At 40.4% G+C, this 15,990-nt stretch overlaps 1 protein-coding gene across 1 annotated transcript in view; it reads left to right on the top strand.

The window, feature by feature from the left end:
* Positions 1 to 15,990, top strand: part of LOC142051503 (uncharacterized protein C3orf20 homolog) — a 28,251-nt gene extending 12,261 nt beyond the window's left edge. Inside the window, exons 6-7 of the mRNA XM_075080623.1 lie at positions 1,814 to 1,930; positions 13,472 to 15,990. Of these exons, the coding sequence (XP_074936724.1) occupies positions 1,814 to 1,930; positions 13,472 to 13,645 (291 nt within the window). The 3' untranslated portion in view covers positions 13,646 to 15,990. The remainder of the gene's footprint in view (positions 1 to 1,813; positions 1,931 to 13,471) is intronic.

A 15,990-nucleotide genomic window follows, 5' to 3' on the forward strand; every position in this document is an offset into this window, starting at 1 on the left:
TTAAATTTTGGAAGGGCAAAAAAGCAAAGGATCGGTGATACGATAAAGACTTTAAAACAAAGAAAGTTTTCTGCTTCAGTGGCCCCCAGACATTGTCTGTTCTTAGAATTACCTGAAAAATTCTCAGTAAAGCTAACAGTGGAAGTGGCAGTAGACATTCAACAGGCATCTTTATCACCTTGACATAGTGGGTACAACAGTAAACATCAGTGACTCCTGTACTCAGAGCCTTCCACTTTTTACTAGACATTACTGGAGCTGCACTGAAATGAAGATGTTAAGAGGATTTGAGCCTGCATAGCATAGCTTCAGTACCAATTAAGACATTAACAAACCCATGCAACAACCCCATGCAATGCTACAGGCTTGGGGAAGAGTGGCTGGAAAGCTGCCCAGCAGAGAAGGATCTGGGGGTGCTGGTCGACAGGTGGCTGAACGTGAGCCAGCAGTGTGCCCAGGCGGCCAGATAGGCCAACAGCATCCTGGCTTGTATCAGGAACAGCGTGGCCAGCAGAAGTAGGGAAGTGATCGTGCCCCTGTACTCGGCACTGGTGAGGCCACACCTCAAATACTGTGTTCAGTTTTGGGCCCCTCACTGCAAAAAGGACATCAAGTTGCTGGAGCGTGTCCAGAGAAGGGCAACAAAGCTGCTGAAGGGTATGGAGCAAGCTTCATGAGGAGGGGCTGAGGGAGCTGGAGATGTTTAGCCTGGAGAAGAGGAGGCTGAGGGGAGACCTTATCGCTCTTTACAACTACCCGAAAGGAGGTTGTAGTGAGGTGGGGGTTGGTCTCTTCTCCCAAATTACTAGCAATAGAACGAGAAGAAATGGCCTCAAGCTGCATCAGGGGAGGTTTAGATTGGATATTAGGAAAATTTCTTTACTGAAAGAGTGGTCAGGCATTGGAACAGGCTGCCCAGGGAGGTGGTGGAGTCATCATCCGTGGAGGTGTTAAAAAGACGTGTAGACGTGGCACTTCAGGGCATGGTTTAGGAGGCCTGTGGGTGTTGGGTTGGTGGTTGGACTTGATGATCCTAAAGGTGTTTTCCAACCTTAATGATTCTATGATTAAAATGACTTCTTCTCTCTGTCTCATTTATCCATTCCGTGAGAAATTGGTCACATAGCAACTATCATTTCTGATTTGCATTTGAAAAAGTTAGCATATAAGGGGACAACTTCTGGCCCTCATGAAGTCTTTGGGAAAACGCCCGTGCATTTCATCACCAACAGGATTTTTAGTCCAAGAAGCAGAGGCTAAATATTAATTAAATATCTACATTGTGTGTAAAGAGAAGGGGAAGAAAGTAAGGGTGTTTTCAGACCTAAATTTTCATATTGTTCTTTATTTGAGGAAGCCTGACCTGAAAACTTATTTGGGAAATCAGTGGGAAAAAGGCTTGTGTATTGCCTCCTTGTCCATACAGCGTGGTCCTGTATTTGGCCCCTGCTCACTAATGGCAGGAGCACAAGATTTTTGGATGCCAGGATTCCAGAGGATTATGACAAATCCATAAGGAGGTTGCACAGTGATTAGCTACCACCTCTGTTCTTGCAGCTATGAAGTCTAGTTTTATAAATCAGAGGAGCTGTTTCTTTTAAGATGAAATACACCCGCAAAGAGCAACTGAGAAATATAAAAGCCTCTGTCTCAAACTTAGAGTGTAAAGAACCATTGCTACCCTGCCTGAAAGAGAAAGATAATTCAGCTGAAATCATAAGGACTTGTTTAGAAAGAATGTTACCAGTTTAATTGGTCAGGCAAAATTTACCACCTACTTGATTATACAATTGTGCTTCCTTTTTTGCTTCAGGGTTGTCTGGATTCCTTTCGCCTCCTCAGATATGACATCACTTCTGCAGATGCATTTACAGATCATAAGGGTTCCTTATTGAAAAAGAGACATAATGTAGCTCCTGGCATGTTTTTGGTATGTTAAAACCATTACAGTCAATTATTTAACTTTTAATGTTATTACTGTGATTGGGTTACAAATGAGTGGCTTTGGGACTGCCACATCATGAGTATTTGGGCCATGAGGAGAGTGGAATGCTATTCTTCCTTCTTCAGGAGTACCAGCTGTTGTCCCAGCAGCCCCAGCTCTTCTTTATCTATTAGCAGATCAGGATATACAATGCATCAGGTCATTCTCTTTTCACCTGCAAAGGGCAAGAAGCAGACGCTAGTTGCCACACCATTAGAAAAAGAACACGGTTTCTTCCTTTGGACTTTGTAGGTTAGATCTAGCCATCTATAGGCACTTAGCCCCATTTCTGCTTCATCTGTAGCAAAGTCTTGAAGCACATCACACAACAGCATGTTTCAGTCTTTAAAAAAAGAAGAAGAAGAACCTTCTGTTTTCCAACATTCTGAGAAGTACTCTTTGCAAACCAGTAAAAGGTCTAAGATGAAACATGCACTGAAGTTATTTTTAAGTACTTGATTAATTTTCATAAGTGGTTTGGAAACATTAGAATTTCTTGTAAGAGATTAATTCATAGGTGGTTTATTCTATTGAAGTTTTGCATGCAAAGCATACATTGCATGTTTTGAAATACATTATTGTTGTAACACTGTGATGAGACGATTCTCCAGGTCTTGTTCACTTCTGTTGACAAGGTGTTCACCTCTGTTGCAAGCTGTTATTAGGCTAAGAAAATGCAATCTTGTTTTGCATCGCACAGAATTGCATTATAATTGGATTTTAATAATCCTCACATCTTTCCATGAACACCGGCACAGTTTTCCTTGGATATTTTAGTTACTTTATCCCACCATGAGAGAGCACCCACTAATTATTGTTTGGTTATTCTTTGCCTACTTCCTAATAACGGTGAGGAACAAGTACTGCTTCCTGTGTTTGCTCTGTACATTTTCAGTAGTGGCCATGGCATTAGAACAGAGTACCTTTCAAATATTGTCTCATCTTAACTACTGTAAAATTAAGGCTGTCAGGAACGAGCTATTCCTGCAGAAAGAAAAACTCTACATGACACCTCTCTGTGATCAGCTTCTCTGTCCACTGGGTGACACCAGCAGCCTATCTGACATTGCTTAGCTGTGTACAGTACCACAGAACACATGTCTGAAGATTAAATTCTTAACTACACAGCTTCTTTTTTCCTGGTAATATTAAGAACATTTTCTTTCCTCTCTGGTGGCAAAGTGGTTTAATAAATAGGAAAAAGAAAATGCAGAAAAACCAAAACTTCTTCCAAACCTACTACATGTAGTTTACAAAGCTGAAGGAGACAAAGTGGGAAAATACTTTGTAAAATACACAATGAACTGAGGGCCTGTTGTAGAAAAAGATGAAGATGACATGCTTTAGTGTGAATGACCCACAACTGAGGAAAATGATTGTTAACGGCTCCGAGGAACTCAGGTAACCAATTACAGAGGTGCAGTTTGATTCTATTCCGTGTTACCTTTTTGCATTCCCATGTGGAAATTATTTACTATTCGTGAAAGAAAAATCAGGATAACAAGCAAATTTTTGTGGCTGAGGCGCTGATTAATCCTTAGAACAGCTCATAAACTACTATCGTTTTAAAAATCATTTAAAGACATTCTATGGTATAGGTGCAGCATTTGGTTTGTTTTGGTTTGGATTTTTTTTTTACTTCACCTGTAATTCACTGCTACAAAGATTAGCCACCAGCACAAGCTCAGTCTCAGTCAGTACCTAGATACAGACAGATAGGTACGAAAGATGTGTAAGGAGTAAACCTGAAACCTAATTAGCCTGTCAGCATGGTCTTAATTACTATTTTAAAAAACTGAATGGTAAAGGCAAGGTGGCTAGTTCTTTTGCTTGAACAAGAAACGAACCATTGTTTAAGGAAGAATGGAGTTTGTTTGTAGAAGGAATGTGTTAATAGTCCCTGCTATCAATACTTCTAATGTCTCTCAGCTGGCAAATAATCAGTCCAAGCAAACAAAAGATCTCAAAGGTATGAGCCTATTTCACCTGGTTACAACCCCTATGACCTTTCAAATGATACAGTGAACATTCTATAAAGATAGAGCCTTCTTTGCTGCTTCCAGAGAGGTATTCAACCCATCATCAAGCAATTCCCAGTCAGACTCATCCAGCTGTTACCGTGCTCAGTCAGAAGAGTTTAACCTACCGACAGGAGCAGTAGCAATTCAGAAGAGTTTCACAGGCCTGGCTTTGAAGGACAAGGCTTGACCAAAGCCATAATGGAGGAGACAAGCGTTCTCTACGGACCATGGGACACTAAGGAATCCTGCCAGAGGTAGCAGCTCCAGCTCTCCTTATGTTATCTGCATACAGAGGTGACTTGCAAAGATCAGGAGAAAGATAAGCTGTCAAATGCAACTCTACCAGAAGTCACAAATTGGAAAGGGTCACAGCATTGTATATAGTCATTTCCAGAGCGGCTCAAAAGCAAAACAATAAAGAATATTCAGAAGTTCTGGAATGTAAAATAGGCTGTGGTTCTTTCCTGTTGGACAACAGCACGACCTCTGCTGAAGAAGTGGCACTGGCCTGACTGCAGTTTAGAAGTAATAATCATTAAGAATAACATCACTACATTTAGGGTAGAATACAACTCTTTTTTTTGTAGTTCTGAAAAATCAGTCACGTGTCAGAGATGACAAAATTCCAGGTCACACCTGACTGCCTTGGATGTTCAAAGCAGATCACAGAGAGCTCCAGAAGGATTGTGCAACACTCAGTAACTGATTTTCAGTTGGTGAATGAAAATCACTCCTAATAAGTGCAGATTAATTTTCATGGGGGAGAAGAATTGTAATTATTTCTACAGATGCAAAGATGGACGCAATAGCTCTTAACACTGAAGTAAGAGATCTAAGACTCGTTCATTGACATATCCCTGAAAAGTTCTGATCAGTGCTCTGCAACGGTCATAATGCAAGCAGAATGTTAGTTAAAGTGTAAATAAAACATTCTTGAGATTCTGGCATGCAGCATGTGACTGTCTTTGCCACATCTGAAAAAAGGACATAATGTGGAATGGCTGTTTGCATGAGGAAGGACTAAATAGGGTAGCTTACAAAAGAGACTAAGATGAGATGCAAGAAAGCTTTAAAAAGCAAAAATGGTGTGGCAGAGGAATAAGAAATAATTATTCATTGTTTCTTAAAACACAGGAATGATCAGGCACCAGTGGAGAGATAAGCAGCAGATTTAAAACAAAAGGAAGTTCTTTTTCTCACAGCACATCATTAAATTGTGGACCTCTTTGCCACAGGATGTTGTGGAGGCCAAAAGCATAAGTGTGTTCAAAATGGAATTAGATACATTCCTGAAGGTTAGCTCCATCGGCAGCTATCAAACTTTATGGCCCAAACAAAGCTTTTGGTTGAGGAAATCCCTGAATTGTTAACTGCTTATGGCTGCTACGGGTCACAAAGAATAGGATTTTCTTATAAATGCTCTTCTACTCCTTCCCCAGCTACCAGCCACTCACAGGGACAGGATACTGGATGGGTTGGTTAGATGAGCCTTTGGTATAATCCCACACAACTGCTTTTGCACCAGTATGTGTAAGGTTCTTGCATTAATTTGGGTAAAACTTTAATAAAAGGATTAGGGGGCGGAATGCACAGAGTTCGTAAGAAGAAGGTTCTTTGCCTCTGAAATCATCCTCAGCTACGTACGTCAAACAATTTTGTATATATTCTAATTTGTAAAGCTTCAATAAAGCAAAATTAATGTTCCCAGGAGGGGAATGTCTCTCTCAAACTGTAAAAGTAAGATTAAAAATTAACTTAATTTTACATGCTTTCTTCTGGAGGCAGCTAACTCATTTCCTCTAGTCCTCAGCAATTTCCTCAGATGATCAGGAAAAAAAACTTCAGAATGAAACCTCTGTGTCTAATGAATCAAAAGGCTACCCTTAGTACACTCAGGACACAGTCCATCCTTAATTTCCTACTGAAATAACTATTGTTCAGCTAAATAAATACAAGTGAGTTTCAAAGAAGGAATTCATGGCTTCAAATAAAAAGAATTAGGTTCAAGTTTTAATGAATGTATTAGGCAAGAAGGAAATGTTGTATGATATTAAACATTTGCTTTCGGACAGCTTTCTATATAGTCTTTTGGATGCCTCAAGGAAATGGTTTTACAGAAGCATTACAATAATGCTGTTGCTCCCAGGGGCAGTTGCTTTTCTCTGATCGTGGCGTGTACTTCCTGCCATACGGACAATCCCCCTCACTCCCCCTGCCCTCCATCTAAAGATCTTCAGCCAGGACTTAATTCCTGTGCCTTCAAAATGTTAGGGAATTGTGTGTTTGAGGGGCAGGAGGCAGAAGGAAACCAAAGTTTTAATTTTATTTCATTTGGAAGAAGTGGCTTTTCAAAATCATTGTTTATGCTAAGTTAGAAAAACCAACCACCAACCACCAAACATTCCTGCTGTTTTCTTTCCCATAGGATTTTCATTCGTCTTTTTTACAAAGTAGATGCCTTTTCTGTGGAGTTTACAAATTTATAATCATACATTATTTGTTAAGAAATTACTAGGATAACAAACATATGAACCTAACAATAATAAAGCATGGTGTGCTTACATACATGCACATACTGCAGTTCCAGTTTGAAAATGAACTTAAACCAATATACTTGCATTCATCCATCAGTGCTGTACTACATGGAGTGATGGTTAAATACTCTGAGAGCTAGCTGAGGGAAACTGGCATCAAATGATTACATTCCTGGATTTATAGTTTTCTCTGGGTGTGACTACCTGAGCCCATCCTTGCAGCACAACTCTTAAAAGGTTGTGTTTTCCAATTTCTGAAGCATGTGAGACTGACAGTGTGATGCAATGGAGAGGAGAAGGAGACTTGAGGTCAAAATGAGATCCATCGGTCTGGAAATGTGTTCCTGCACTCAAAGAATGCAACATGAGCTGTGAAAGTTACTTACGGTCACTTAGCATTGGCTTGCAGTGTGGCCACGTAGTCACAGATGGAAAGCAGCAGCTTTAGATTTCAATCCATTATTCCAGATCCTCTGTTTATCCCAAACAACAACAAAGGTAACTGGCCTCTCCAGGAAGCTGCAGTGTGCCTGGCTTGTGCCATTAGTAACCTTCTGCTAAGTGTGAAACACAGACAGAAGTCCCCCAAATGTGTGAGGAAGCTAGAAGAGGAAAACTAAAAATGAAACAAAGCAAGAAGGGGACAAATCTTGCCCTCAGTAACACCTGCTGCGTTTGCCAGAAGTGAAACTCATACACTAAGCAGACATCTGTGGAGAAATCGGCCATCCAAGCACAGATCAAGGCCTAGGATGAAGAGCAGAAGAATCCTTGTTTTTCCCCCAAGATGTGAATATGCACAAGACTTCCAGAAAAGGCCTGGTGAAACCACAGCCTGACTTTAGCCTATCCCATACTTGCCCATCCCCAGCCAGCATTCTAGCATGTAGGTTTGAGATGGGAAATGTAACAAAGATGTCATTAAATCCACTAGTGGCTTTTTTTATTGCCCTTCCGAGATGACTACAGGTTGGAAATATTGAGATAGCATGGTGATAAGGGGCAGTACACATTTGTAACTGGTTGTACAAGTCAAGCTAAACTCAGCTAAACAAGTCAAGAGAAACATCACAGATTAGGTTTTCACGGTTCTTCTCCTTTGAAAAATAGAGTAATGCCCTGAAAAAGGTGAGAGAAAATAACATCAATTTCATTCCAGCTGATCTCAAGATGCAAAATTTTTTAAACGAAGGCTGGGTTCTATGATTGCATTTCCCTTGCAGCCAGCTAAAGCCTGCCAGTGTCTTAAGTGCACTTATTATGATACAGGCTGAATGCTTCAAGCTGATGCTGCAGCTTATCAACAGCATGGAAGGAAATCATGCTATATCAGGCCATTCAGTGAGTTTGGACTTCTCTGGATTCAAGAGTTGAATGGAAGTCTTCTGGGAATATAATTTAAAGTTTATTCTGCCATTTTCTTCTGCAAATAATCAAGTTGACAATGTTTTCAGTCATTTTTCTCCAGTAAAAATAATGCTTATGAAATGAGCCCCAGATATGGAATCCTCTATTTATACACAGAACCTAACAACACACCCAGCAACTGTTTGTATAGTTTTCTATTTCACAAAAGCTATTCTGGAAAGGCCACAGTCAGGAATTTACAGGGTAATCAGTCTTTATGCTTCTTCTACTCTTGACTTCTTTGACTGACTAAGGCAGCCAGTTTTCCCATTGTGTGGTGATAATGTAATTGTTTGCTTATTAACAATTAAATTCTTCATTATCTCATTCCAAATTATTCAGCCAAGCAGCCATCAAATAATAACAAATTTTTGTTACTGTCATCCTCCTGAAGAGGCAACTTCTGTTTCAGTTAGTGCTTTAGTTAGGCAGCCCTTCTGCAATGGCAGTTCATTTCAACCTGAAGAGATCATCTAGCCTCGCCTTTTTCACCAGTACAAAATCAACTGCGTCAGTGCTATGACCGACACAGGAGATGGTACAGTCCTGACAGAGCTGTAGACATCTACAAAGCAGACCTTTAGACCTCAGTTGGGTTTCTAGAGTCTTTCACAGCCCCTTAAGAGAAACAGGCACTTCCACAGTGCATTTCATCTCCTTCCAATGTATAATGGAAGTGGGTCAAATGAATCACATACTGGAAATGCCTGTTTCATTCGCAAGGTATTCAGCTGTAGGTGAGGTGAATTTCATGCTTGCTGCTTAACCTGTTCATAGAGACGCAGTGATAGAGAAGCCATAATATCCTTACAAAAATATATCCGAATGCTTTATACTCAAATTGCTTGACCACTTTTCATATTTAATTTTTCTTCCTGTAGTTAAAGCCCATTATTTCTTGCTCCGTTTATCACAGACATGGAAAACAGACAGTTCTCTTTCTTTCTGTAGCAGGTCATACTTTTACATCCCTTCTGCCTCCTGTAGCTATACTCCCACACTCAGTCTTCATGTCCGTATACTAAACAAGCACAGGTTATGCAGCCTTTCTTTGCAGGTCATGTTTGCTGGAACTCTGGTCATTCCCCTTGCTTTCCTGCAGATTCTTGCTGGTTGATACGCATTTGGCCACTCCAGCACTGCTGAGCTTACAAGTTATGCCTTGTATTTCATAGGTTAAATTCCTATTTGCACACCCCCCCAATGATTAAAAGTTGTATGTCAGCATCAGCAGAAGTAATCTATAACCTGAAAAGGACAGCTCAGCCATCTTGTTTGTACATTACCAACTCAGGAAGGGTGGTACTGCAAAACCCAAAGAGATGACAAAGCTTTAATTAAATGTGTTTCAACTCTGGTGATTAAATTTAAATGAACTTCAGAGTGAGCAAATCTTTTGTCCTGAACATCTGAATGCACATGCACATATCCACTTGAATTTGTCAAGTTCCTTCTCTCAGGGGTGGTTTGGATCAACAGAGTTGCTTGTATAATAAGAACATGTGAAGTTTGCTAAACTGCATGAAATATTCCTAGATAGAAGGAAGAAGGAAATTAACCTCGAGAATGACTGTCTCGGTCAAAAAAGCCAGGGAAAGAGAACTTGTGGTAACTTGAAGACAGTCCCATTTTACTCCTTCAGTCAGCTGGAAAGATGCAGAAGGGCACATGAGGGGAAAAGTATGGGCTGAACTCCCCAAACCCCTACTGTGGATTGCTTAATGTCTGTGTTTAATATCTAAAATTTCCCCTTCTCCCAAAGGTTAAAAGGAATCAGGACAGAGATATATATGCTCATAAAACCAACCTACTGTTGCCAATAATAAAACAATTTTTATTTTGACTTTTTTTTTTTAATGTTCTGACATATTACTGCTCTGAAAGTTCAGAATTTCATTAGTATTAAAGTTCATCTTTGACCTTTCACCTTTTTATGTGGGAGAATTAGTCAGGGAGAAAAAAACATTCCTCTTTGCCCTGGCTTGCTTATTATGACTCCCTCAAGAATTTCAGTCTGAGGCCATTTGCCAGAACTATGTTTAGCTGTGAGAGGAGAAAGGACCTCCCCCCACTCCAAAATGCCACCATCCAAATTTATCTCTTGGCTCTTTCACTAAAGACTTGGGTTTTAAAACACCCTGGATTAAATTTACCCCAGTAGGGGTAAAAGAGCTTTGCTGTGCCAGTTTATAGCTACTGAGAGAAGCTGACCTTCAGAGCTGCTTGCTAATGAACCTTCGTATTCTATAAACTCCTGGTGTTTTAGGAATGAACCAAGCCAGAAAGATACCCTGTAGAAGGTAAAAGTCTTACTCGTGCCATAAAATGCCAGCCTGTGAAAGTCACATGCTACAGAAGGCCATAATGAGGGTGACAGGAATTTGAAAAACACTGGAAAACTCTGACTGGTAACATTTATGTATTATGCAAGCAAAGCAAATCTCAAGCATACTTGAATTTTATGCTTGAAGGCACAAATAAATTGCTTGTGGTGGAAGGAATAATGAAATTGCTCCATGTCATAATGTTACAGAATCAACCAGGTGAATTGTAATGGAAAGGGCTACATTCCTCTGACAGTGATGGCGATTGCCAGAGGTAGCCTTCTCGTTTATATTCACTTAGGAAAGTTTCAACGCATTGTGTATTAATGCATTGGATCATCCTTGGAATAGATTTATCTACCCCCTCTATCAGCCTCTTCATTTTGTAAAATTACAGAACACGTGTAGCAGAATAGGTTTCAAAGCATTCTGTCGGCAATCCTGCAGTGGCAAAAGGTTCCTTCCCTATCTGCTTGTTACAGTTTTCATCATCAGCCACAATGAAACAGAGTCAGAGCTCTAAACGAAATAACAAAACCGGTACGCATGCCACCACGTTTTGGCAGTAGGACAATGCCAGTGGTTAAACAGAGCCAACAGGAGAGGAGTGTTGTGTGTTGCTTCTTCATCAACGTGGTAGTGAAAGGCACTTAAATTGAACAACATAAGGGCTTGCAGCAGCAAGAGGAAGCTAATTCAGGTTATCTGTACGGGGAACCCATAGGCTACAACAGGCCAGGGAGTGGTGACCAAAGCAAAGCACAAATTCCTGGCCTATGGAGCAGAGGCAGTAAGCTGGGCTGGAGGTTCCTTCTCTTGTTCTCTCTGCTCCCACCCTAAGCAAGGAAAGAACATGCAGAGTTGAGGGAGAACAATAACAGAGGAGAAGCATGAGAGACTGGACGTCGGATCAGAAGGATCTGTGTCATGAGGAATACAATAGGGAAGGGGAGATAAGACCGGTTATGGGAAGCAAGATGAGGCACTGATTAGAGAAGAAGTAAGCAGCAGGGAAAGAAATGTACGTACAAGTAAAGTACAAGGAAGAAACTGAAATGAGAATAGAAAAATCGAGATTCAGGAAAGTCAGAACAAATGAATGCAGAGAGTTTGCCTCAGGGGAAAGCACACAGGCACACAGAGTACATATTGCCACAGACATGACCCACAGAGGGTCAGCAGCTGAGGCCAAATGTTATTGTCATATCCACCTGCGGGCACACACTCAAAACTGTACCCCAAGGAGAGCTTACAGGATTCCCTTTGTTATGATGCTGACACTGCTCACAACACTGGATTTAAGGAAGGGAGCGGAGAAATGAGGACCTGTGTCATAGCGTAGCATGTATTAAACTGTTCATCACTTTCAGATCTGCACTGCTGCAAGTGCTCCTCTCATGCTCAGGTAAATAGAGATTTTCATAGTAATGGGACAAGCTACTTGACTGAAAGAAAAATGTCTTGGAGTTGAGTAAAACAGTGCTATCATAAAATATTTTGCCTATAAAACTGAAAAACACTTGATGTAAAATGTTTTTTTCCCCCCTCTCAGTTAGCCACAAGTAAAAGCAGAGTTCTACGTCATGTTCATTACTGGTTATACTACAGATGAATACATATTGGTGCGAGTGTCAGACGAAGACAATTCAGCGGCCCTCTGGATTTCCTGCTAGTGAATACATCCATTGTTACTTGAATATGCATTACCCTGAAGTATTCAAAGAGCCTAGACTTGGAGTCCTGCATGCTGAGAGCTTCCATGAAATAAGCCAGATGTTTCCAGTTGTGGAACACTGGGGACATCCCACAACACAAGCAGCGTTGGATCAGCTTAAATGATTCTTAGTTTTAAATTCAGTGAAGTCAATTTTCACTTAAACAAAGGTTCCTTTACACTGCCAGAACAATGACGCAGGCCTTCCTGTCAGTGAGAATCTGGCCCAACTATGTCACTGTTTCTTTACCAACCGAGAAAAGGCTGATGCTCTCACCTTCATTCTATCTAATATTTCAACAAGCTTTTCTTTGGGTCCTAATTCTGAGATCATCCATATGTTAGAACTGTGTGGAACAGTCTTTGCAACATGTTGAAAAAGTATTTATCTTTTCTTGAACTTGCTCTGGTAATTTGGAGTCTGGGGACATTAAAACCAAAAGGCCCAACCCAACAAACTGATCCAAAACCAATAGAAATACTCTAAAAATCCAGAAGGCCGCCTCCTTCCGGTTGTTTAGATCTTAATACAAAATGCATCATTCATCTGACTTGTTTAAGAATTCTAAGTTCTAGCATAAAACAGAACTTGGCTTTTAACTCCTCTGTTTTGTTGAGCATGTCGTGATAAGATAGTAATCTACAAATGCCAGCTTCAGGAATCATGCAAATGATTGAGACATCATGAAAAATACTGCAGAATCAAAACCAAGTTCAAAACTGTGGAAATAGAGTTGGAAGAAAATGTTTCTGGATCTTCTGAACGGCTCTGAATTAGCTTTAGTGTCCTGGTTTACATTTCCAGGGAGAGGAAATTGCTAAAGTTTCAGATTTTGCCCACATTTTGAATCTTACTGATTTGCACATCAGGCCTAGTTAATTCCTGTAGGTTTACAATCACTTGTGAAATGATCTTGGTCACCTTTCTTCTCTAGAACACTTTTTCCAATAAAATATAGTATTTAAACAGGAAAGTCCACTGCTCCTTATAAAAGTTTAGAAGTAGGATACCATACTTCTTCTTAGTAAAAAAACAAAACAAAAAAAAATCAAAGAAAAATATTAACATATGCAAAAGAGAAAACCCAAACAGCTGTTTTTTTCCTAAGCCTAATGTATTTGTCTGTGTTCATCTTCAACTATATCATGTTATGCCATACCTAAACTGAAATATTACCAGATGGATGGTGATGGGTTTTGGTAGTCCATGAAGTGGCATGCAAAGTGCTGTTTTATATGCTCCAGTGTGCTCTGTGTTGAAATCTTGAAGGGAGTAGAAAAATACAAGTTTTATTTTTTAATTTCTTAAATGAAATAAAATGTTTCATGTAACAGAGTTATGAAAAGTGCAAGCCATAAGCTATAATGAAGTTGTAAGTCAGGCTACCTATGAACCTTTTTTGTTTCTCAACCTGTTATCTTCATTTAGAATAAGAGGTTTCTCTTGCTAATTCTGCATGTTTCTTTTTTGTTCTCTTCTTTGGCAGATGTACCTTCAAGGAAAGCTACTCTTTGCCAACTGTATTTTCAATGGGTACAGCAAGTCAACTAAAGACCTTCAAAAACAAATAGCTCAGACGAGGAGTGATTATCGCATGGGTTACTGTCTTCCAAGTGATTTCAAGTTCAGGTATTTTACTTTCCATCATTACGGCTTTTAATCGCTTCATTCTGAGACCTTTGGCTTCTGTGTTCAGTTTCTTAAATATAAAGCACTGTGACTCAGAGCAGCAAGTACAGCAGTCTCAATATCAAAGCATTTGCTCCTTTTTGGTGTGTTTACAAGTTCTCCATTTTGTATATTCCTTCCTGTCCCATTCAATAGTTAGGACTGTCTAACCCTACCTGCTGAGCTACAGAATCTCTACCGGCAGTTACTGGCAAGGAGGAAATAAGAAAACAGAGGTTAAGGTCCTGGGCACGTCCCCCATTTCTTTTGTGTATGTCTGACTAAGACTTAACTTGTTCTATGCGCTGTTATATTTACATTTTGGCACTATCCATAAAAAATTAATTGCAATAAAAGGACCAATTACTTTAGTCAGGTGTCTTCTGGCAACCAGCTTCTTCATTTAATTAATAGTTGCAGGGAAGCTTTAGAAGCATAACCTGGAGAAATAGCAGCAGATGGTCAAATACTTCCCAGCTCCATACTGAGCACGCAGCTCACAGAGGGCACAATCCCAGGAGCTAAAGCACACGCTGCAATGCAGTAGCTGTCTCGTAAAAGTTTCCAAAGCAGAAACAAAGACGGGCAGAAAGGGGGAATAGCTGCAACTTTTGCAATACATTTATTACACAGCTTTTGGGAACCGTATAATTATTTTTAATTTAGTGGTGGGTGCTGCAAACCAGTAATCAAACCAGAACTTCAGAGCGCCTGGTATGAATGCAAAGGCCACTGCTTTCCACTACTGACTTAACCAATACCTCTTGCAGGGTGTGATGATGATCATGATGATCTATTAAACTACTGTTAATAGCTGACAAGCAGTTGACAGCAGTGACAGCAAAGAAGACGACAGAATATAGCCCGAAATGAAGTGTGCAGCCTTTTGCTGAGCTGCTCTTAGCTAGCTTTGTCAGGTCAGGCAAAGTCTGTTCCTTTCTTGTATTTCTTTTTAGCTTAACAGAACAATGTATTCCATTTATATTGAACAACAGCAGATATTATAGTTGAGGTCCATTCTTCTCTGAAGGAAGCTTGCCACTTCACATGTGTACACAAAACAATTACTGGAGTAGTAGAGAAGTCAGGGATTAAATGTAACAGGTAATTAACAGTAGCATTTGCAAATGCATTAATTACTGGCCTACCGTGCTTTCCCTCCAAATCAGTGGCGAGCTTTCTTGATTGAAGGCAGGACAGATTAGCTTTAGGCTGGGTATTTTTCCAAATGCTTCTTTGAGTGACTGGAAAGGCTGCACTGGCCTGTGGAATTCCCTGTGCTGGTTCTTCTCTACACTAGAATTTTCTGAAATATTTCCCACTGTGGCATCATCCCTAAACGCAACTTTAGAAGCAAATGCACGCAGTCACAAATGCAGGGCATTTGCCTAACCTAAATCCAGTATAACCAACATCACATGTGGTCAGAGCTGGCATGGTTATTCCACATGTGTGTTTCTGCTCCTTGCTAGCACAGCACCATGCCATGAAATCCTTAAATGCTACCACTGGGACAACCCACAGGGTTCTTTCACGCACAGGCTGTGAGCACGTGAGCCGGTGCAACCGGGGGCACAAAGGCAGTCTTAATGATGAAGAGGGTGATGAAGAGTCTGAGAGAAAACCAAGGCTAGGTGACATAGCTATTTCCATATACACTGCTATAATTATATAGGTGGTGCTAAAGATATGATTAATTTAATCCTTAAGTGTCTGATTACAGATGAAACAGTAGATTCTCCAAGAGCGGATGCTCCTGCTATTTCCCCTCTTGCCAGCTGATCTCCTAACCTCAAAAACTGTCCAATATTTAACACAGAGGTGTACATGCATGTTCGGTTCACCTTATTTCAATACCTTGGGTCCACTGTAATGGACTTTTGAACTCTTTCCTCCTGCACACCATGCCATGGAACAGGTACTATTGAGAGTACGGCTGTAGGTCAAGGAAGATCCTGCACTGCTAAACGGGGATTAGCATCAGTTGAAGCATTGAAAATCTTGCTTTTTACTGGGAGGATAAGAGAAGCGCTATAATTTCTCTATCTGTTCATGGAGTGATATCCTGGGAGATGGCATTTTCTTGTTTGTAAATCAGCGATTTGTCTAATGGAAGTAAGCAAACAGGTCCTACCCTGCACTCATTTTTCTCTTTTCATCTAACTGGAAGATGAGTTAAGTGTGGAGACAGCACAGAGAACTGACTGACTTAAGTTGAAGGCCACATTTCTAGCAATCAGGTGCTCATAGATTCCTCTTCCAAACCTCTCCTCAAAACTTGCTTCACTCAGGAAGACCACAGGTGTCTTAGCATATGTCAGCAGAAACAAATGTCTG

This window comes from Phalacrocorax aristotelis, chromosome 1 (assembly GCF_949628215.1).
Source record: "Phalacrocorax aristotelis chromosome 1, bGulAri2.1, whole genome shotgun sequence".
Classification (NCBI taxonomy): Eukaryota; Metazoa; Chordata; class Aves; order Suliformes; family Phalacrocoracidae; genus Phalacrocorax; species Phalacrocorax aristotelis.